The following is a 22816-nucleotide window of genomic DNA, read 5'->3' on the forward strand; positions in this document are numbered from 1 at the left end:
AACCATTGGTAAAATTCATTAAGTTCTTTAGGTTATTTCATTAAAGTTGAATGAAATGCTCTTTTAGCACAACATCAAACTGATAACAGATTATTTTTGTGGGGAAATTTTTGAGAGGAATTCCATTCAGATTGCACTAAAAGCTCTGTAAAGCACAGAGGAGGAAACCTCAAAGTCTGGAGCTGTTTTTCTCACAGTGGTGTGGGTGAAATTGTTTTCATTAATGGGATAACAAACTCAGAATTATTCAGACATTAAAACCTTCAGAGACCTGCAAAGAAACTGATAATGGTCTGAAACTCGCCCACTGCCTTTGGAAAGAATATTTTGCCAGAAAAGAAAATGACGTCTAGGAATGGTAATATGGCATCCCCGCCAGACATCACATGGTTCATAGAAACAACAGACTAATTTGTGTGACTCACAAGTTTTCCTTGATTAGTTGATTATTTTCATTTATTTTAGACAACTGCCAAAGCCTGAAAGGTTGTTTTACTCCTCAAAGGGCAGAAATGTTTTCCCTTAGGTACAAAAGACTCTGTTGGCAGGTTACTTCATTAAAACCCCAAAAACCCCATCAATCGTGGAAGTATTTATGTGAAAATACCAGATTCTGTTTTCCAGTGAAATCTTAGAAACACACTGCACATTGATTTTGTTCTCTTTTCTACCTTTACCATATTACATTTCTATTAACCATCCATCTACCATTTAGGAAAAAGACTTTGGGTAACACTTTATTTTACAGGCCTACTGTGGAAGCCTTGTTGATGCTCACCTTGTCTTTAATTTACAGCACTGTGCAAAAGTCAGAGACCCTCCTCCCTTCATTTGTTTACCTTCCAGTCAATACTTTGCCTTTGTTTCATCTTCCATTCTTCTCAGGAGATTTGCTTACATTTTTTTTCAAAGAAATCTGCAGAGATATTTTTTTCACACTTCCGAAGTTCAGTCTTAGAAGTTGGTTGCATTTTTTGCTTCTCACAATCCAAGTGATCCCAACTACATTCAGTGATGTTGAGGTCTGGACTCTGGGGTGGTCAGTCCATTGTTCTGAGAGCAGGTTTGTTGTTTGATTTTTTTTTTCTTTTTGGTCTATTTTTCCCCAGTAAGGGCTTCTTGACAGCTACACATCCTTTCAGACTCATAGTGTTGAGTTCTCTTCTCACAGTGGAAGGATGGACAGAAACAGCTGTGGATATCTCATCTCTGCAGAAATATCTCCTAAAAAATAAATAATTTGTCCTTACTGGCTGCTTCGACTGGACATTAAAGCAATGAAGCGTGGTATCTGACCTTTGCACAGTACTATTTATACATACTACACAACTTAATAGCTAAACATCTACAATTAAATTCACCATAATGTTTTTAACCATAACACTCACTGAAGCCCTAAACCTAATCTCAACTCAAATCCTAACAAAAAAATAATTCTAACGTGAGAGTTTCTCCAGCTGGCTTATGAACATGAACAAGTTGAGCACGTGTAGCTAAACTGCAAGGTGAATACTTTCTATAAGATTCACATTTTTGACAGTGAAACGAGAACGAACACTCCCCCAGAATTGCAGATGCAGTATGTGGATTTATTGTTATCTGGGCTTAACTAGACGTTAAAGTGTTAATCTCATGCATTTCAGACACTCTAGCATGTTCTCCCAACTCACGGACAGAATCTTTGCTCTGAGCCCGACTGATCCGGTAGTCGGACGGCAGGCAGAGGAAGGAAGAGCGTCAGGAAGGAGGGAAAGACGTTATTGTGCGGTCACATAATCATAGCAGTGTACAGGAGCATGGAGCCACACATAAAACCCCACCATTCAAAACAGCTGCAGCAATCATCTTCGCATGATGTGGTCTGAAGTGTGTCCACAGAACAGCTATAAACATACACACTAACGAATGCTTAACTTACAGCACAGCACATAAATGGCACACAAAGACACAATCCTCACTCACACCAACACAACCTATTCACAATCTACGACAGACAACACAAACACTGTGAGTCCAGTTTTCAGGTGCTGTACAGACGAAAAGCCTTTTATGTTTAACTGAGTTACATGTGGTCTCGTCATTATTTTGTTTTAAGTGAACAATAAATATGACAAACTGTATAAAAAATATACACCTAAGCATCAGTTGACCCAGGTAGAAGGAGAGAGAGACGGAACACTGATGTTGAACGATGTTGCCACGACGTTTCCATTCTTACGGTGTCTCCTTGGGGTTAGACGTCTTCCTCGAAGGTGTGCATGTAGGTTTTGAGCATGAGGATTTGTGTGTAGGGCAAGGATGTCGAGCGGAAGAAATCCAGTCCGGTCAGCAGCTCCACGTCGCGAACACGAGCCGTGTGTGTCCGCAGAATCTCCTCGACCCAGACGGACGGCTCCTCTGAACTCTGGGTGAGGAAAAAGGTCAGAAGGACAGTCGTTTTTTCAGACTGTATTGTGAAATACAGATTCAGTCTTAGAAAGTTTAAAAATATTTTTGAAAAATCTGAGGTCAATATTGTATTTAAACCGTCTGCCTTTCTTCTAAACACCGGAAACACTGGAAAAAGTAAGCATGTGGCTATTCTAGTTTGTTTTCTCCATTTGCTTGTTGTGAGTGACAGCCTGCCAAAATTGTGAACCAAATATACTCCTTTAATATTTTTTCCAAACTTTTTCAAGCTGTTTAAAAACTTCACAGAAATGTTTTGCTTCACTGGCCTCACCACACTGCTTCTGGCTTTAAACAGCTGTTGGCAGAAACAGCACATTCAAAAACAAAAAAAAGAAGCAAGCTCCAGCACTCAGTATGATATCAGTGTATGGTTATTCCACATAAGTAGTCTACAAAAAAGCGGTAGATATATTATTTTACAACATATTAAAGTAAAGACATGGGCATCAATTAAACTGGATCATGTTAAACAGGTATTAAAAAGCCTGAATAAGAAAATTGTGTAAGCACCCTGTATAATAAGGTTTGTAATCAGTGAACCCATGGCTGGGGGAGGTGCTGACCTCTTTACTCAAAGGTTCTCACCTGTGTAGCATGGGTCAAGAAGTCTGCAATTATCTTATTATTATTTCTCTCCAGTTATTCTGTCTATTATTATATCTGGAACATTTTTCAAGTGTGTAATACTCTAATAGACGGGTTTCTGTGAAGCATCATCGCGGAGAAGGCACGCACACAAGTAGGGGGTAAAAAGCAACAGAAAGTAGCACTCGTTATGGCAAAGAGCAGCTCTCTTCATGGCACAAAGCAACAATGACAAGGAGCTGCTGTGCAGTAAACTGCACCAACCTCAAACACCACAGAAGATTATGAATTCAAGCTGTCAAAAGGAAGGAATGGGGTCCACTTTGTATCCAAGTGTAGTGGTTTTTCCACAGGGTGAGTAACACACTATGAGGTTTTGTTTCCCGTTGTCAGTTTTCCAGACAATTTTGCCCAAGATGTGCTGCATTCCTATCATACTGTTGTGTCTCTGCACTTTATGTAGTCCTGTGTAATGTGCTGCTGTTGTGTGTTGCACCATGAGGCCTGAAGAAATGCATCATTCCAATGTATTCACTCGGTATTCAAGTCATATTGAGAAATAATAATTGTTATGACCCTTTGGGTCATAGTTTTTGTAGTGTGTTTTCTGTATTTATTGCAGAGCTGAGGGAAGATGCACTGAGCCACCACCAGGGGGAGCCGCCAATAAAAGCGAGACGCCCAGGCGGAAATGGGGGGTGCTTTTGCTTCTGGCGTGGCTTCTGTTGCGTTCCTGGTTCCCTGCAGTCACTTGAGCGACACTACTGCTGTAGAGCTGTGTTGGTGTGAGAGCTTCACTACTGGTGTATGGTTTACTGGTGTTTTGCTGTTTGTCCTTGCTCATGCCGTTACTCTTTCATTGAAGTATACTGTAAATGCTCAGCTACCGTGGCTGCCCAGACAATAGCTCTTGCACATAAACTCACCCTGGGAAGAGGGGGTTATTTTTTTTTTGCTGTTGTCTTTTTCTCTTGGTTTGCTTTAGTTAGGAAGTTAGGTTAGAAATTGTATTTGATTTTCTTTTTGTTTGTTAGGTAAGTTATATTTTTCTAAACTTAAGTTAGCTGTGTTTTTGTTTGTTATTTTACCTTTCCCTCCCCTAACATTTCATAACTGTCTAAAGCCCTGAACTCTTGAAAATGAAGCCAAATTGTTATTGTCGCAAACATTGGTTGTCTGTGTGACTTGGGGAACCGGGACGGCACGGAGGTCTCTTTATTTTTACGTTGCGGCCCGACCTAGACCGGGTCGTAACATAATAAAGACCACTTGACTTGATGTACTACACTAATGCGAGCACTTTTACTGGTACAGTATTATACTATTAAGTGTGCTAGTATGCAGTTCATGACGCAGCAGCATAAGTACCTAATGCAGTGGGAATCTCAGCAAGCATTTCAGCTTTCATTCGTTATCACTACAGCAACAAATCAAATGAAATCAAGGCGATACACTCAAATAAACTGGTTATTTTGATTTACAAAATTAGTTTTAAAAGCCAAGATTCTCAAAAAAGTGACTGGAAATGACTGTGACATTATCAGAATAGTATAAATAGTGTTTAAATGACATGATGGACTAGTATAAACACAAGAACCTCACCTATGTCGCAGTTCACACTAGGACTTGACAAACTATGTGACTGGAGATACAGACACTACACACATAAGGGCCTTTTGCACGCAAGCGACTGTGATGTTTTTTTGTACTCGCACAGTGTATATTTCTCCTAGCACATGCAACAATATTGTCGCATTGTACAGCCCTGCAGGTGGTCTTTGCATGACTGGTGTGTAGAGCTCTATGTATAAAACAATTGTTCCTATTATGATGCATTCCCATGCAATATAAAAGAACAGTGGCAAAAGCCCTTAAGTTTAAACACAACTGTTAGATTAATAACAGTTAAGTTTTAATGATTGTAACTGGCTGTCTGTTACAGAAGCTCACTTGTTTTGTAGATTAAGTTCCAGTGAACGCATCTATACAGACACACTCACCGCCAAATTGCGTATGACTTTATCTTAATCCTTTTGTATCTGCACTATAACCTTGACAAAATATGGCAAAAGCATTATGGGGGATTATACTGGTCATTTCAGGAAACAGAAAGGCTTCCATTGAGACTGTACAGACACAGATCCAGTACACCAATGACTCAGTTTTAATTCTATTCAATAGTTTCTAAAGTAATAAAACATGCCTGAGTGAGTCTTTAAATTCGCTGGAATTATCCTTTGAATTGACTGACAGGAAACACAGTGGACAGAGCCAGACAGTTAATGCTTGCATGTGATGGCATGCGATACATTATTCTTGCATGTGTGCACAAACCTATACTCACATTGCAGCTCTCCGAGTTGTCAGGCCGGTGTGGCAAGATGAAAGTAACAGTTGAGAAGGCTCCCTCACACTCTTCTACTGTCGTATTCTCTGCCTCACAGCTTGTTATTATCACATAGTAATGAGTGGGGACTGGGACAGAATCACCTGCATGCCTGCAAGACAAACACATGCCTGTCAGTGATCGATAATGACAGCAATCTAAAGAGCAACAATGTCGCCACTGCAGCAATTTTATGTGTGAGGCATCCACATATGCACAAGTGCTTAAAGGAATAGTTCTAAAATCGAATGTATGTAAATTTCCCTTTAGCCTGAATATAGTCAGTAAGCCAAGAGATATTTGGCCTCAAACCATCACAAACCATCAAATGAAATATATGTGTGTGCGTGTGTGTGTGTGTTTCTTACTCTCTTATCTTCTCCACTGTGTCTCTCAGCCCATCATAGTTACTGTCAAATATGGGCCCAGTGATTATATTAATGCCGTTCTTCTCTTCACTAGAGCGCCTCAACGCTTCCTTCTGCAGGTAGTTCCAAATTCCTGCACACACATAAACATAGAAAAGTAAATACTGCTACTTTAGTGCTGCAATATCGCCCCCTGCAGGTACAATCACATACAGTACATGTGCAGAAATTAAGACACCCCATGAAAACCTTTGTCTTTTTAACATATATAAACATTTGATCTTCATTTTTACAATGTTGAGATGGAGGTAATTCAACTAAACCAAAAAAATGTCTTTAAAATTAAGTTGTAAAATGTCGTCAATAGAAATGCAGTTTTCTTGTAAGGAAACCCTTACATTTACTGGTAACAATTTAATTGGACGGTCCACTTGCATAGTCCAGATGCTTTATAGATACTTAAATTACTTTAAGTTACATTCAACTAAATATCTACTAAATTGACCAAAATTTTCTTTAATGCTAAACCTGGCTCTAATCCTAACCCTAACCCTAACCTTAACCTCAACCCAAAATCTAAACCCCACCCTCACCCTGGTCCAAATCCTAACCCTAACCCCACCACTGTTTAGAGTCAACTGAGTTTTTACAGATAGTTTGTGACCATATGAACATCTACAGATAATCTATAGGGGACTTATAGTGGACTATGCAAATAAAGTGAGACCCATTTATAACTACTTATAATGATTAATATTAGATTAGTTTCATTTAGTTTCGTTTGCTCTTGATTGTTGAAGTGAGTGGCACCACCATGTTGAGATCCAAACAGCTCTCTGAGACCTTCAGAAAGAAGGTGGTAGATGCATATGAGTCTGGGAAGGGATTTAAAAAGATCTCCAAACAAGGTCTGGCCGTCCTAGTGAGTTCAGGCCAAGGGCAGACCTCAAGCTGAATTAAGAGGCTTCCAACAATCCTAAAATGTCATCACAGGGCCTGCAGGTAGCTTCTGCCACAGTTGATGTCAAAGTACATGAATCTACCATCAGAAAGAGACTGCACAAGTTTGATTTTCCTGGGAGGTGTGCAAGGAGAAAACCCTTGCTGTCAAAACAGGGCAAGACTAATGTGCCCCAGAGAGCACCTAGAGAAAGATCAGGACATCTGAAACAATGTGCTTTAGACAGATGAATCCAAAGTTGAATCACTTGGGCACAGTAACAGAAGACATGTTGGGCACAAACCAAACACATTTGAGCACAAGAACCTCATACAACAGTGAAACACTGAGGTGGAAGTGTCATGGTTTGGGGCTGCTTTGCTGCAGAAGGGCCTGTCAAGCTCTCCATCATATAACCCACTATAGATTCTTTATTGTGTCAGAGGCTTCTTGAGAAAAACATTAGACTATCAATCCAAAAAGCAGAGGTGGACCATGCAACATGACCATGACCCAAAATATTCCAGTAAATCCACCAAGGAATGGAAGGAAATGGAGAGTTCTGGAACAGCCAGGTCAATGCCATCTTAAACCTATTAAGATGCTCTGGGAGGAAAAACTTTCTCACAGGCGATGCCAGAGACTTGTAGACAGTTACAGGAAATTGAGGTCATTTCAGCCTATGGGGAAAAAAACCAGCTATAAGGGCACAGGGTGTGCTAACTCTTTCCTTAGTAGGAACTGGCTTTTTTTTGTTAAGTAAATGATAACAAAATCACTGTTTTTGCAAAGGTGATGCAATTACAACACCTTTATCTTTAGATCTTGTTTGAAAGAAGATCAAAAAATTGCTATGTCAATATTTCTTAATAAGGAACTAAATATTTAATGGAGTGTCCTCACTTTTTTAACATGACTGTAGTAACACTGTATTATTATGTAGTTTTATTTGACAAAGATTAACTTCAACACACGCTACCACTCTGCCTGCTCCTGCATTCACTTCAGAGTTAAGAAACCCTGTAAATGACAACAAAAAAAAAAACAGACTGTGTGTGTGTGTGTGTGAGCAATGATAGCTATCCAGCTAAACAAGCGTCCACTCAAAGAACAATGGTATCAGTCTGCTCCGGGTACGTCTAACACACACACACGCACACACACAAACAAACTCTGACATACAGACTAACAGAGCACTAAACACAAACTCATTCACAGGGCTTTCACTTTCATTCAGAAGAAAGGTACACAAAAGTTGGTACAAAACCTCTAAATCTCCAAAATAGTAACTTTACAAGAAAAGGAAGAGATATTTTACTTTTAATGTAAGTCAATGAAACCAGACATTTTTCTTTTTGGGCTGTTTCTTTTGGTCCATTCATCATAAAATTTACAAACAATGTAAAGGGCAATAGGCACTTTCGAATTATGCCAAAAAAAGAAAAATGAAAAAATGGAGATGCCAGGTTTTGTTCCATTTAAACGTTCAGGGCTTGCATACAGATGAGACGCATCTAAATGTGTAGGTCTTAATAATGAACACATTTACATTAAATGTGAGAAATTTAAGATGCAGGAATGAACACCTTTTTTAGCATGTTAAAGTATATCACTGCTGTCGGAACAAAACCTCGTATCTCCAACATTAGAAACTTTACAGGAGAAGAAAAAAACCTTTACTTTTAATGTAAGTCAATGGAACCAGACTTTTTTCAAGTCATTTTGGGCCATTTTGTTTGGTCCATTCATCATAAAATTTACACACAATGTAGGCACTATAAGGGCAATAGGCACTATCACAAAACTGAAAAATGACAAAATAGAGATGCAAGGTTTTGTTTTGACATTGACAGCAGCGAGATATATATATATATATATATATATACACACACACACACACACACACACACGTGGGTGTGTGTGTGTATTGTCATGGTCCACAGAAAAAATCTTACAGTAACAAATATTGGTTCTTTTCTTTATGAAAATTATTCATTCATGACGTATTCATCTTTTAATCCATTATTAATTACAGAGCAAGTAAAGCTTTCTATCAACTTCATAATAAAATAATTTCTCTCCTACTGACAAGCACAAGTGTGGTACTGTAGATTTGTTTCAAAGTTATCAATGAGAAATAATTGCTACAAAATGACAACATGCTACTGTGACTTCTAAGGGTTAATAGTGGCTATTCTTTTTGTAGCTGTGGCAACACTGGAACGTCCTTTCTAGTCCTGTGGCCAGACATTTTACCAAGGCAGTAAGATGCAAAAACAGCTTAAAGTGGAGTACATGAGCATACTCACTCTTAAAAGAGGGGTACATGGGCACCGTGTTTGTGATCAGGGAGGCATCGTATCTGGATTCAGGAGTAAGAGAGAAATCTGTGGAGTAGAGGGTTCAATAAACATGCTTGTAACAAATCTCCATTCTGAAGTATACTGGACTCCTTTGATACCTGTCTAGTCAGGCCTTGTTTTACATGTTATATAAAATTTAAGTTGAACTGTATGTTATTGCTTGTAGGCCGCTTTAATGCCTTTTATGCCGTTGTGTATTGGTTAAATAAACTCTATTTTATTTTATATGTATGTGTGTGTGTATGTTGGGGATGCACAGTATAAGCTAAGCATTGTTAACCATTACCGCAGCATTAGTATTTTTCATTGGGTGCATCCTGACCATATCTTACATATTACATAAGTGGATTCTGTATGATTTCTAACAAAGGTATATACTTTTATCAATTTAGTTAAATAATGCAGACTGATATGAACACATCTGGGCCTATGCCAGTAATAGAGTCCTCTTATTCTGTTAAACATGTGGAAAATAACCGGGGTAAACTGTTAAACATGGTCAGACGGGGGGTGTGGGGGCTTCCTTTGATTTACCTTTTATTTATTATTAATTACTTCCACAAATGTTTTACATGCGTAGCAATAATAACGTTAGTAACAGAAATAATATCAATGTTTTCATGTGTTTTTTCCCAGATCTGAAGCTGTATTGCCTGATGTCTGAAACCTGACACTATGGTCGGAGGATATCCTGTACACTGTACCATACAGGTGGCTTTTAGTACAGACATCTGCCTGCAGCACTGAACACATTCAACTCAAAAGCCTTTTAGCAATAACTGTAGTGTTAATGCAGGATTTTAATCCACACAACGTGTTTTAAAGTCTAATTATGTTCATGTGTGGGAGTGCTAGTGTCTTCTATGATTGGCATGACATAAATAATTGACGGGTTGTAAAACTGGCAATAAATGGGTTTTCACCACCACTTGGAGCTGTTACCATGGTAATTCACTTAACTGTCTCCAGGTATATAGGCCAAATCACATGAAGGTTCAGTGATATGTTTTAATACACTCCAAGTCATGTCACAATAACGATATCTAGCACCATATTCATTATATTCGTAATGTGCTATTGTGTTGTCCATATCGTGCAGCCCTAGTGTGTCAGTGTGTGTGTGATAGACCACTAACCAGGTGGGTAAAGAAATCCACGAACGATCTCGGTATCCTGGATGCTGGATTGGCAGGTCTGCGTGTGCTCAGGAGCAACACGGACGTCTGCTCTCACACACTCCGAGTCAGACAGCGGGAGGGCAGTGCTGTCCACCTGCAAGATGCAGAGAGCAAGTTAAAAAAAGGCGAGGGCACATACACAAACCTGCAAACCACTGTGTACCTGCCTGCCGTATGGACGTATGGATGATGAGTTTAATATACAGTCCTGCAGGTATGTATTCTATATGTCTGTTCTGGTGAGTACATTTATGTGTGAGCATATATACATTATCGTTAAAAAATCTGGGATCATTTGCCATATTAATATTTGTGGTTATTCCATATACCAAACTCACTGCTCAGATTGGATGAGATGCAGATATTAGAATATAAAAAAGCCTGGCTAGCTAATATTATGTTCCTTGTGTTTACATTTGTTTTTCATATGGTATGTGCTCATTTTGGCCAAAAAAAAAATAAAAAATCTTAGCATATTTTTCAAGGGAAAGATGCACTAAATTCAGTTACCAAGTCTGGCACATATCATTGATATTCCAGTGTGTGGTAGAGGTGAACTGGCTAATAAAAACGACTTTGTTTTGCATTATAGCCATTTTTAATTCAATATTTTAAGTACAAAAAGGTAATCATAGTAACATTATGAATATTATAAATAAATAATTATGTCATTGTCAGCTACTCTGACAGTACATACTACATACATTCGCACTCTCTCCACTCACTCTGTATATACGTGTATTATATTTATATTTGAAACATCTACATTTTTTTCTGTATATATTATAACTGTCAATTTTTGGTTATTTTCTTGCACTTTATATGTAAATAATAGTGGATTTTGCACTTCTGGTTAGATGCTAACTGCATTTCATTGGCTCTGTACCTGAACTCTGCACAATGACAATAAAGTTGAATTTAATCTAATCTAGTTATCTGTCTTGAGATTTGATCACCTGCTAATTACTTAAGATGAGCAGGACCGGCGCATTAGAATTTTACAAATGTACCTGTAACGAAAGCTGGTTTTATATCATTGAAAACATCAATTTCAAACTTATTATTAAACTTATTATAGGACTTCTGACCGCTAGTGTAGTAGCAGTGGTGATGTGTGGGTGAAGGTGAGTACAGTGGTGTTTGCCTGTGGTGTAATGGTGAATGCTGTCCACAGGGGCATTCGAAGCTCATAGCTATAGCCGCTAATGTAGTCACTGTGCTGCAGTAACGTGTAGGACGACTGGAACAGGACAGCAGGACGGCCAAACGGAAGGTGGGTGGCATCTGCAACACACCAGGAAACAGATAAAAATGTCTTATTGTTATCAGCTTTAAAAGTAACTTAGAAGCACTGTTTTAAAAACAGTGTCGCAGCTGTAATCACATGCTTTATTGTGGAGGTTACCAAACACAGCAAATCTTATTTAATGGACATTTATTTTACATCATATTTGTATTATTTCAGAGAAGTTGGGCGCACACACACAGGACTTTTCAGAACTGCGGGAAAACAAATCCAGACATATGCGTCACTAACTGCTAAACAGACTGCTTTTTGTTAGAAATGAGAGAAGGGGCCAGTGACATGACAAGAATGATGAAGGCTTAACTGTTTAACTGGAAACCGGTGTTTTCTGGGGAAAACCTCAGAGTGCTTTCCTCAATCTTGTTCTGCGAGAGAGGATGGAAAAAGATCTGTTAAACGCAATTAAACAGCCCATACGCACGTATAGGTTCGAGTACTCCAAGATGTGTATATGTGTAATGTAATGACACACATCATGTACCGACACACATCATTTGCGTCGGATAAACAGAAGCGGTTTTTCTAATATAACTTTTTCAGTGCTTCCCCTTCTGTGCCACTTTGTATGAATTCAGATGTCTAATAGTTCTGATCACTGACAGTGGTTTCCAAGCACGACAACACATGAGAGACCTAAAAAATCGAGGGAGCGAGGAGTGTATCAGCGAGGGAGCTTTAATTTCGATGCACTCTTTCACATTCAATACTGTATTGAAAGCCTTACACCCTTAATTTCCATAAATGACATATTATGTTTTCTGTAGTATCTCTCCAGGTTGGCTGAAGCTTTTTAGATGCAAATAATCAGACTATGTTTCAGCACTGCAAACCCTCATTTCTCCCTTATACTAAACCTAGTCAACCAGCCAAGACATGTTCAATGTCCACAGTTGTTCCTGACACTATGTGGCGTACTACTATTACCTAAAAATGGACAAAAGAACGTAGCTAAAAACACGAACACCAGCCGTCTTTATACCTGTCCATTACATCATGCAATGTCTGAAACCATATATGCAAGTTTACGTCTTGGCTAATCGACTATATTCAGGATAAGAAGAAAATTAGGCAAAGCTGTTTTTCCTAATTCCCTATTGTTTCAAACTGTTCTTTTCAGCACTCATGGATTTATTCATGAGCACAAAATCGACTGTAATGGTAACATTTTCTCTTCTTGTTGTCGCTCATGTTCCCTTAAATTTTACTCTTGGTTTTGTGGGGGTTTTTAAGGCTGCTCTTGAGGTAGGATGGGGGTATGTTCACTGTTCTGCTTCTGACAAAGAAATATAAAAAAATATCTTCTATCTTTGTGTCAAAATTTTATTTAAAACATAAACTGTGGTCATATGTTTGTCTAAGACTCTCCGTTATTTTCTACACAGGACTGTTGGGAATATGAATAAACAAGTTCAGAAAGTAGACTTTAGACCCCCCATGTCTACAACTGGTCCTACAATGGGTCTGCTGATATGAATGCAGGGTGAGGGTTGTGTATGTGTGTGTGTGTGTGTGTGTGTGTGTGTGTGTGTGGGAGCAGGGGTGTTTTACGAACTTGACATGGTTTGAGGCAGTGGCCCCAGAAAGTATTTGGACAATGTAACCTCTTAAACCTTTATGATGTTATTTAGATGTTATTTTAAAACACATCACACTCGTAGTGTGGAAATCCTGGTAAGAATTAGAGCCCAACTGATATAAGTCTGATTCCAAGGCAAAAACAAAACAGCTGGCAAAATACTGCTCCATTTCAGCCATTATAGGGGACGTATGTAAAAGACACTGCTTCCTTTATGCTTGAACTGTTACATCTGTATGAACCGAACATAAAAGAAAATGTGTTTCTTATAGATCTTGTTTTTTATGTGGACACAAGTATTTAGAAGTATGTGAGGTATGTGTGTGTGTGTGTGTGTGTGTGTCACCTCTTCATCACAGCTGCATCCCAAGCTGTAGATGGCAGTAGAGGTGGAGGCAGGCTCTAGAGGTTTTGGTGATGTCATTTCCTCTGGTCGTGTAGGTGTGTATGGAGGATTTCTCAGCATGGCGTTCAGACTGCCATGAGTTCCGTTATTAGGGACAGGAGTCAAACCCAGGAGGTCTACAAACATTCACACACATACACACACCAATACACACACACACACACACACATTTTGTTCTAGTTATTATGGATGTAATAGTTATTTATAGTTCCAGTGTTTTCCAAGGGTTTATAAGTTAAGACAGAGAATCATTTTAGGCCTCACCGCACATTATGTTGTAAAGCTCAATATTCTCAAAAGGAGGAACTTGGTTCCTGAACTTGAAGCTTGGTCCATGTCCCAAAAAGATTGTCTATGAGAAACAAAGTGCGGAGAAAAACATCAGGCTAGATGTATGTATGAGTGCAGTTGCAGCACAAAATGTGCCTTGAGGTGGCCTCAATATGCGGCGGATTTACCATTCAGTTTACTAAGACTGCAGCTGATCACGCAAACTGTGTATAGCCCCACCCACTAACTGCTCACTCATGAGGTGCATGGTTCAAAACAGGCAGTAAAATAAGGGAGCAACTAACATGATGGAGACAAAACAGGAAACGAAAGTTAAGTAATGAGGAGATTGGTGTTAATAAATGACGCTCTTTCCAACCTAAAATTCTGCACAGGGGTCACTCTACTCTCGCTAGGAACACGGCGAGGCTCGTGGCCCCATCTAACCACTGTGTCTCCAGCCATTGCTAAAGGAATTCTCTCAGGAACAGCTCTTTTGAGATCCTAATGCAAATTTAAATAGACACAATGCGTCTGATTTGCGCCTCAACCTGGTTCTAGAAGTCTTTGAAATCAGGCCCTCGGTGTCTGTCACTGCTTCATACAGATGCTGAATCTATGAATTTAATACAGTACCTGCATGCTGCTTATTTTGTTGTCAAATCCATGATCACCAAAGTACCGACAACTGCCGGGTAAACGACTCTCAGGAGGAGCCCTACACCAAGAGAAAGGACAGCACAACCTTATATCAGTTACATCTACACTAGTCAACACACTACGTTAACACCACCTTCAGAAGTACAGTATGAACGTACTGTCCACACAAAAAACCGTGTATCTTTAACAACTTTGAGTTAAGTGAACATCTGAGAGCAAGAGATATAACTATTAATGCTAATAATTCAAATTTATTTGAAGTTCAATGAACTCATAACTTTACTACAACAGATAGGCTACAGCCTGTAATTGTACACCTGTATAGTGGATCTATAATGTAGGCAGAAGCCAAGGAATGCTTTCTAATAAAAAAGATTAATTAAAGCAATAGAACACGAAGCTTTTCATTCCGGACCTGTGACAGAACAACACCTAAACAACCTGGAATTAGACAGAAAAGAGTCTGACCAAATCGGACTGAGCCATAAAACTGCCGCAATATCAGGTTTAGCTCAGTTTTGTCAATTTTTGCCAGATCAATATTAATGTTGTTTTGTTCCAGCCAGTCTGTAAAGCATCTTACAGCCCATTTTGTTTGGCGAATGTATTCGGTTCATTTCTGGCTGATTCCAGGTTGTTTAGGTCACAGCTACCGACTGAAAAGCTGCTCAGTGGTGATGACAGTTTGGGAATGTCGCAAAGCGAAAAGCTCCAGTTCCCTGTCAGTCAAATGTGATCTTTAAAGTATCCATTTTCTGTTTGTGGCAAAGTAAGAAGTGAAAACGAAAAAAAGATAAGAACGCTTCTCAACCAATCACCTTGCGTGACTTGAACTAACTGTTGTATAATAGCATATATTCTATGGTAATTTTTTGCTGTTTTACCTGAGACAGTCTGTAGCAGCCTGTCACAGACTTTTAATAGTAATGGCACATCTACATCTCACACACATCAACTCAAATATGCATGTACATTACATACATCGCTACCAGCCACTTCCTTTCCATCAACAGGTGGACATCCTCAATCCTGCGGTTGTTGGCATAGTGTAGACGTTTGGGCAGGTGCTGTTTCAGGTACGGTTTAAAGTGCTGATTTGGCATCTTACACTGACAAACACAGCAAACAAACAATGAGATTCAATGATGTCATCATGAAATGATGTCATCAGCTTGTCATTTTATAGTATCAGTCATTTTATGTACTTACTGTTAAATTAGCTACTATCTCTTTTGGGTCATCTGAAAAGGAAAACATAGGTATGATGATCAATTACAACTGTTGTTTTTTGTTTCTTTAACCCACGGGACACTGTTCACTACTGAAAACACACAATGTTTTATCTGTCTTTGCTGTTTCTGCTCTCACCAAAGAGATGTGGTAATGTCAACGTGAATCAGAAATCATAACGCATTTTCCTTCCATATACTCTGAGAAATAAAGGTACTAAACTATCACTAGGGCAGTACCTCTCTTGTCACTGGGGTGGTCCCCTCAAGGGTACATCTCAGTACCTTTAGTCAGGGAACATAATTGTACCATAATCCATTGAAATTATATTTTTTAAGTTGTATTGACTCCACACACCCCGTCTCGTCTCCAGGCTTTTTATTTTATTGCTCTGTTTTAAAACATTCGGTTATAAAAAATGTACGAATATGTACTTTTCACCTGGAAAAACTTATTTAAGGTACACAGTTGGACCTTAAAACCACTACTGTACCTTTGAGGGGATGTTTACACTGTTTGTACCCTACAAAAAATGTTATTATAATAAATATGATATGAATATGATATCAGGGTGGGTATCTAAACTAGCTGAGCGTTTTCACTTGATGATGGCTGGAGATGGTGGGAGGGAGAGGTAAAACTTACTATTGGTTAATATTGTTTTCTCAGCCTACCGGTGCAGAGTGATGCAATTGTAATTAAGAAGACAGTTTTTTTCATTAAATCCATTTGATACGCCACACTGTATTATATGCTGTTGTCTTGTGGCATCACATGAAATGTGTTAAAATAGTAATGAAATTGTGTGTCCAAATGTCCAGACACCCCATCTTATTAGTGGATTGCACACACTGTTGTATGTCAGTTGTGTCTCAGTATTTTGTAATAAGCTTCCCATCAATGAACTGTGAAGGAGTGTAAACATGTTTTTGGTGCAATGAGGAATCATCAAACATCTTTTCTGACCGCACTAATTAACGGAGTCAAATCCCTGCAACAACATTCCAATGTGTTCAGGAAAGCCTTCTCAGAAGAACAGACGTCACTGCAACATTAGGGAGGACCAACTCTCCACTAATACGCTTTATTTCTGAGGAAATGTTGAACAAACTGCCTGGATGCCTGGGTGTGCGTGATTATAGTGTGTCTCACATGGTATGTTCCGGTTCTTGGGTCGTAGCCTTCCAGAGGAACCCTGGATGAGTGTGAAGTCATCAACATTTAGTCCATATGAACTAAGATATTCCGTCCGGTCACAGTGGGCCTCCTCCATTCCTGTAACACGCAGGCAATGACAGATTTGTTACATTCCTTCATCATATATAACAAATAATGATATGATTTGATTAACACATCACTACACCCTCACTACAAGGTATGAAGCTGGAAGAGTGCAGTACCATGATCGCCCACTAGGATGACATTTACACAGCGGTGTAAATTCATTTGTTTCAGGCCATTCATCAGCTGACCGATGATATTGTCGATTTCCCTCAGGGGGTTATCCAACTGCCCAGGGTACACACAACCACACACAGAAACACACACACACACACACGCTCATTCAGTAAGGCTACAGCATTAATATATTCATTCAATGTTTTTCTTTATTCCAAATGCACTGCTGATAAATATCATTATTACATAATGATATAAGATTTTATTACATACTTCAGCTGATTTATGGTTTCATAGAACCCTCTATATTAAATACATCAATGAACTAAAACTGAATAGAAAAACAGTAATATGGTAGAGGTCAAATGTGTCGAACATGGTGGACATCTTGTACATACAAACCTTATATTGCTGCTGTCGGCACAAAACCTTGCATCTCCATTTTTCAGTTTTTGACATAATTTGAAAATGTCTGTTGGTCTTTACACTGTGAGTAAATTTCATGATGAATGGACCAAAAGAAACAGCCCAAAATGACTTGGAAAAAAGTCTGGTTCCATTGACTTACATTAAAAGTAAAGTAGGTTTTTTCTCTCTCCTGTAAAGTTACCATTTTGGAGATACGAGGTTTCGTTCCGACAGCAGTGATATACTTTAACATGCTAAAAAAGTGTTCATTCTTGCATCTTAAGTTTCTCACATTTAATGTAAACGTGTTCATTATTAAGACCTGTATTTAGATGTGTCTCATCTGTATGCAAGTCCTGAACGTTTCATTTACAATTAGTTTCAAGGTTTCAAGAAAATGAAACCTTTTAGGATTTGGGAACATGAGAGGTAGTTTCAGAAAACTAATTTCTATTGAAAGTTGACATGCTAGCTTGGTATGTGTTAGTCCTACCTCATTACTGAAGGGTCCAAGTCTGTGCCCAAAAGTATCGGGCTGCTCTGAGTGCACTGCATACACATACGGCCTGAAACAGCACACAACAGGAAACAAACACCGCACTGGTAAATGAGGTAACGGAATAATGGTAGAAGCAGTGCCCTGACCATGAAGAACAATGCTCTGTAAGATACTTTAAACAAAATTCAGCTACACTAAATACAGTTATACAGTTTTTATATATGTGAGTATGCCTTATCGGTACACCTCTCACAGTCATTACATTTTAGATACACACTATTCTTGGAGCTGCTTAAGCTGACATTTTCACCAGCATTTTGTTCCAGCAAACATTACTGCTATTACAGTATTAACATATTTGGATTACCACTTTCAGAGGTTTCCCTAAGACTCGAAATTAGGTGTAATACATATGAAATTGTTAAGATGTTTGATAAAAGACTATAGAATCCCAGAAAATATGGAAAAAATGACTTGTTTTGATTCTTAACTCCTTAAAATCCCAGGCCTATTGTACACTAAGGCTTATTATTCAGTAACTACAAGGACTTCCATGCAAACTAATGGAGCTTTTCTTATGTTATAGAAGCGTGCAATAAAACTTTGGGCCTGCTGGCGGGCCCATGGTTTGATAAGGGGTTAAACGAATAATTGATGGCTTCCAACATCAGTGGTGCTCAAAAAAGCTGTACAAAAAGATACTAAAAGATACTAAAACTGCTACTGAAGTCCTTTATCACATACACTGAAAAAATGACTTTACAATTCATATGTATTTAAATACTCAATTACAGAAAATGTTACATCTACACAGATATTGCTAAAACTCGGTAAACTGAAAAAAACAAAGCTGATTTGATGTAATATATCGTATATTTTGTGGATTATGTGCATATTTAAATGGACTCGCGACCTGTCCAGGGTGTTTCCTGCCTTCCGCCCAGTGACTGCTGGGATAGGCTCCAGCACTCCCCACGACCCAGAAGGATAAGTGGCTTAGATAGCGTGATTGTTTGTGTGTGTTGTGTTTAAATTTCATGCCGTTCTTTTCTTTCAGCACATGAAAGGATGCATTTAAGAGCCAGCAGGGCTGACCTTTCATCATCAGGCAAGTGGAACCATCTCAGAATGGTCAGGATCCTCCTCTCCAGTGGAATCACCCTACACAACAAACAGAGACAGGAGGAGGAGGATTTATTCAACCAACAAAAAAAGCAGTGTAAAAAGCAACAGACACTCAGACTCCGTCACACACAGCTGAGTGTTCAGACTGTGGAATGGACAGAGTGCTTCACCAGTGTAATAGTGCTGCTGTCAGCGGGCACTGACTTTGTTCTTGTTCAACACTGCAGGCCCAGTTGAGTCCTGGCTCAAGATCAGCTAATCCAAATTCATTACAAAAATGAAAGCAGACAAGTCTGATTACATACTGGTTTGAGCTATCTAGAACAACTGTCAATAAGGTTGGATGATTTTAATGTTAGAGAACACTCCATCTGCGACTTTCAGTTGCCCAAAAGTAATTGTTTTTGTTTTGCAATATGTTTTCTTTTAATGTGTAACAGAGTTCATGCCCTGAATCAGCCCTGACACGTCTTGAGAACATTCTGTAGCAGCGCAAGACAGAACATTTCTTCCCATCTGTTGTAATGCTTGTTTATCTGATAAAGCCGTGCAGCAGCCTTCCACTCACGGAATATGAACTATACTCTTAAAAGAAGGTTCTTTAAGGGTTCTTTAGTAAGGAAATTGATTCTATAAAGAGTCAATACCACTGCTTGACTAAATGGTTTGTTATGATGTCGAGCTTGACTATTAAAAATGATGGTTCTTCAGGGGCTCTTTTGTATGGAAAATGGTTCTACATACCAAGAACACTTAAATAACACTTTGCATGATTAAAGGGTTCTCTACAGCATGAAAAGGTTCCTCAGACTGATGGAGAATAGGCTATAGATGGTTCTATATGGAACCTTTTTGAAAAGGCCGAGAACTACCCAACTATACCAAGAACCACCAAACCATACCAAGAACCACCCTACCATACCAAGAACTACCCAACCATACCAAGAACTACCAAAATACACCAAGAACTACCCAACCATACCAAGAATCGCCAAACCACACCAATAACTACTAAACCAGACCAAAAACTACCCACCATACCAAGAACTACCAAACCATACCAAGAACTTCCCAACCATACCAAGAACTACCAAACCAAACCAAGAACTACCAAACCAAACCAAGAACTATCCTACCATACCAAAAACTACCCCACCATACAAAGAACTACCAAACCACACCAAGAAATACCAAATCAGACCAAGAACTACCAAACCATACCAAGGACTACCCCACCATACCAAGAACTACCCAACCATACCAAGAACTACCAAATCAGACCAAGAACTATCCTACCATACCAAGAACTACCAAACCATACCAAGAACTACCAAACCATACCAAGAACTACCCACCCACCATACCAAGAACAACCAAACCAAACCAAGAACTAGCCAACCATACCAAAATCTACCAAACCATACCAAAAACTACCCACCACACCAAGAACTACCAAACCACACCAAGAATTACCAAATCAGACCAAGAACTACCAAACCATACCAAGAACTACCCCACCATACCAAGAACAACCAAACCATAGCAAGAACTACAAAATCATGCCAAGAACCACCCAAACATACCAAGTGCTACCAAACCATACAAAGAACTACCCTACCATACTAAGAACTACCAAGCCTATACAAGAACTACCCCACCATACCGAAGAACTAAGTTAGCTTACACATTTTAACCAGAAAGCATGTTTATTTTCTCCACTTTATGCAGGCACAGCAGGTAACCTGGTGTTTATAGAGACTCCCACCCACGATACTATCATCGTGATCTCACAAGCCTAATTACATCTGACTTAAGAACCGTCCTGTCTGTGTCAGCAGGAATGAAAAGAGAAAAGGAGAGAGAGAGTTAGAAGAAAATAAACATGGCCTTTTGTTAGTTTATGTAAGCTAGGAGGACAAAAGAGCAAAACAGCTCAACAGTGTACTATTGCACACAGACAAAGATGAATGGACCCTGTGTCTGTGTTTGAGAGTGTGTGAGAGGGCTTTGTTGGAGTAAATGCCTGGAGGGGACAGAAATGCATGTGCTTGTCCGATCATGTGCACGGTGATCACACTTCTCCTCCGTATTCGCTCTCGCAACCCAAAATCTGACAAGCTGTGAAGCCCATGAAACTGAAATTAAATTACTTTCAACCATTTTTACATCAGTTCATTACCACTCTATTGTGAACCTGAGTAAAAATGGCAGGAAGAATGTGTGAGAATAGGGACTGACAACTGCATGAGCAAATAGATAGACAGACAGATAGACAGACAGACAGATGTGTGTACTTTGAAATGCATTCAGCAATTGCATGGCTATATTTGCGCTTACATCTGGCCCCAATAGGGGGCATAAGCACTATTCAAGCTGGATGAGTTTGGTCATTTCTAATGCCTCTGACTGCCCAGTTCATATACGATTAATTATGCACCATATTCAATAACAATAACTGTACACTCTCAAAAAAGATGGTTCTTTAAGTGTTCTTTAATAAAGAAAAAGGTTCTATATAGAACCTTAAACAGTCAAAGAACCCTATGCATGACTAAAGGGTTCTTTGCACCATGAAATAGTTCTTCAGATTGATGCAGGATGTGTGGTAGATGGTTCTACATAGAACCCTTTAGAAAAGGGTTCTATATAGCAAAAAAAGCATTTGTCTATTCTTATGATTTTAAGCTTGTAACAATAGAAGAACCTTTTTTGGTGCTTCATAGAACGCTTTTCAAAAAGGTTTTATGTAGAACCAAATACAACAGCACAAATACATACGCTCCTAAAAAAGATTGCTCTTTAAGTGTTCTTCAGTAAAGAAAATGGTTCTACATAGAACCTTGAACACTCAAAGAACCCTATGCATGCCTAAAGAGTTCTTTGCATCATGGGAGGGTTCTTCAGATTGATGTAGATGATTCTACATAGAACCTTTTAGAAAAGGGTTTTATATGACACCAAAAGTGGTTCTTCTGTTATTACAATATCAAGCTTGTTATTATAAAAGAACCCTTTTTGGTGCTATATAGAACCCTTTTCAAAATGGTTCTATATAGAACCACATACAATGTTCTCCATCAATCTGAAGAATGATGCAAAGAACATTTTAATCGTGCAAATTAATGCTCATGGTTGTGTATTCAAGATAGATGGTTCTTTACTAAAGAACCCTTGAAGGAACCATCTTTTTTAAGAGTGTAGGCCTTGTCTGTTAGCAGGTTTTGTTATTCTATTAGCATGAGGTGGTTTGGTGCAGGAATTACTGAGGGAGCTCCAGTTCCAGCCAATCACAGAAGGCCATTAGCTCTATAATCATTAATGTCAAATTTGTAAAAATGACATTGTGTATTCGTACTGGATTAAAATCACAAATCTTATCAGTGATCATTTAAATTACTGAACCTCTCCAGGAAAAACTAATTTAGCTGTTCTAACAGTGCCTTATGTAATAGTGAATAATAATGCTTGTACAGGACCAACATCACACAGTCAAGTCTATGTGTAGTATCAGCTTCTTATTTTCCCTTTTTCATGTGTTGCCAGCACTAACTCACTCTAGGGTAGGGGTCTCAAGTACCAGCCCATGGGTATCCACTGGGAACTCAGAACTGACCACTCGAAGCAAGAATGACATCAGAGTTGGTTTCCTATATCACACTGATCTGCT

The 22816-nt window shown here is 38.9% G+C and overlaps 1 protein-coding gene across 2 annotated transcripts in view; it reads right to left on the reverse strand.

Moving 5' to 3' along the window:
• Positions 1-1568: 1568 nt before the first annotated feature.
• LOC118812123 (ectonucleotide pyrophosphatase/phosphodiesterase family member 2) overlaps positions 1569-22816 on the reverse strand; it is a 35179-nt gene continuing 13931 nt past the window's right edge. The window contains exons 10-25 of one of the 2 annotated variants that reach the window (XM_036576865.1): positions 19120-19185; positions 18019-18091; positions 17120-17228; positions 16872-16994; positions 15699-15730; positions 15471-15598; positions 14466-14547; positions 13824-13911; positions 13500-13675; positions 11882-11942; positions 11416-11555; positions 10230-10365; positions 9040-9117; positions 5791-5923; positions 5381-5534; positions 1569-2404 (exon numbers count right to left, since the gene is read on the reverse strand). In XM_036576865.1, the coding sequence (XP_036432758.1) occupies positions 2234-2404; positions 5381-5534; positions 5791-5923; positions 9040-9117; positions 10230-10365; positions 11416-11555; positions 11882-11942; positions 13500-13675; positions 13824-13911; positions 14466-14547; positions 15471-15598; positions 15699-15730; positions 16872-16994; positions 17120-17228; positions 18019-18091; positions 19120-19185 (1750 nt within the window). In that variant the 3' untranslated portion in view covers positions 1569-2233. Of the gene's footprint in view, positions 2405-5380; positions 5535-5790; positions 5924-9039; positions 9118-10229; positions 10366-11403; positions 11556-11881; positions 11943-13499; positions 13676-13823; positions 13912-14465; positions 14548-15470; positions 15599-15698; positions 15731-16871; positions 16995-17119; positions 17229-18018; positions 18092-19119; positions 19186-22816 lie in introns of both variants that reach the window. The other variant, XM_036576864.1, reaches the window with a different exon arrangement.

Source organism: Colossoma macropomum, unplaced genomic scaffold (assembly GCF_904425465.1).
Source record: "Colossoma macropomum unplaced genomic scaffold, Colossoma_macropomum, whole genome shotgun sequence".
NCBI classification, from domain to species: domain Eukaryota; kingdom Metazoa; phylum Chordata; class Actinopteri; order Characiformes; family Serrasalmidae; genus Colossoma; species Colossoma macropomum.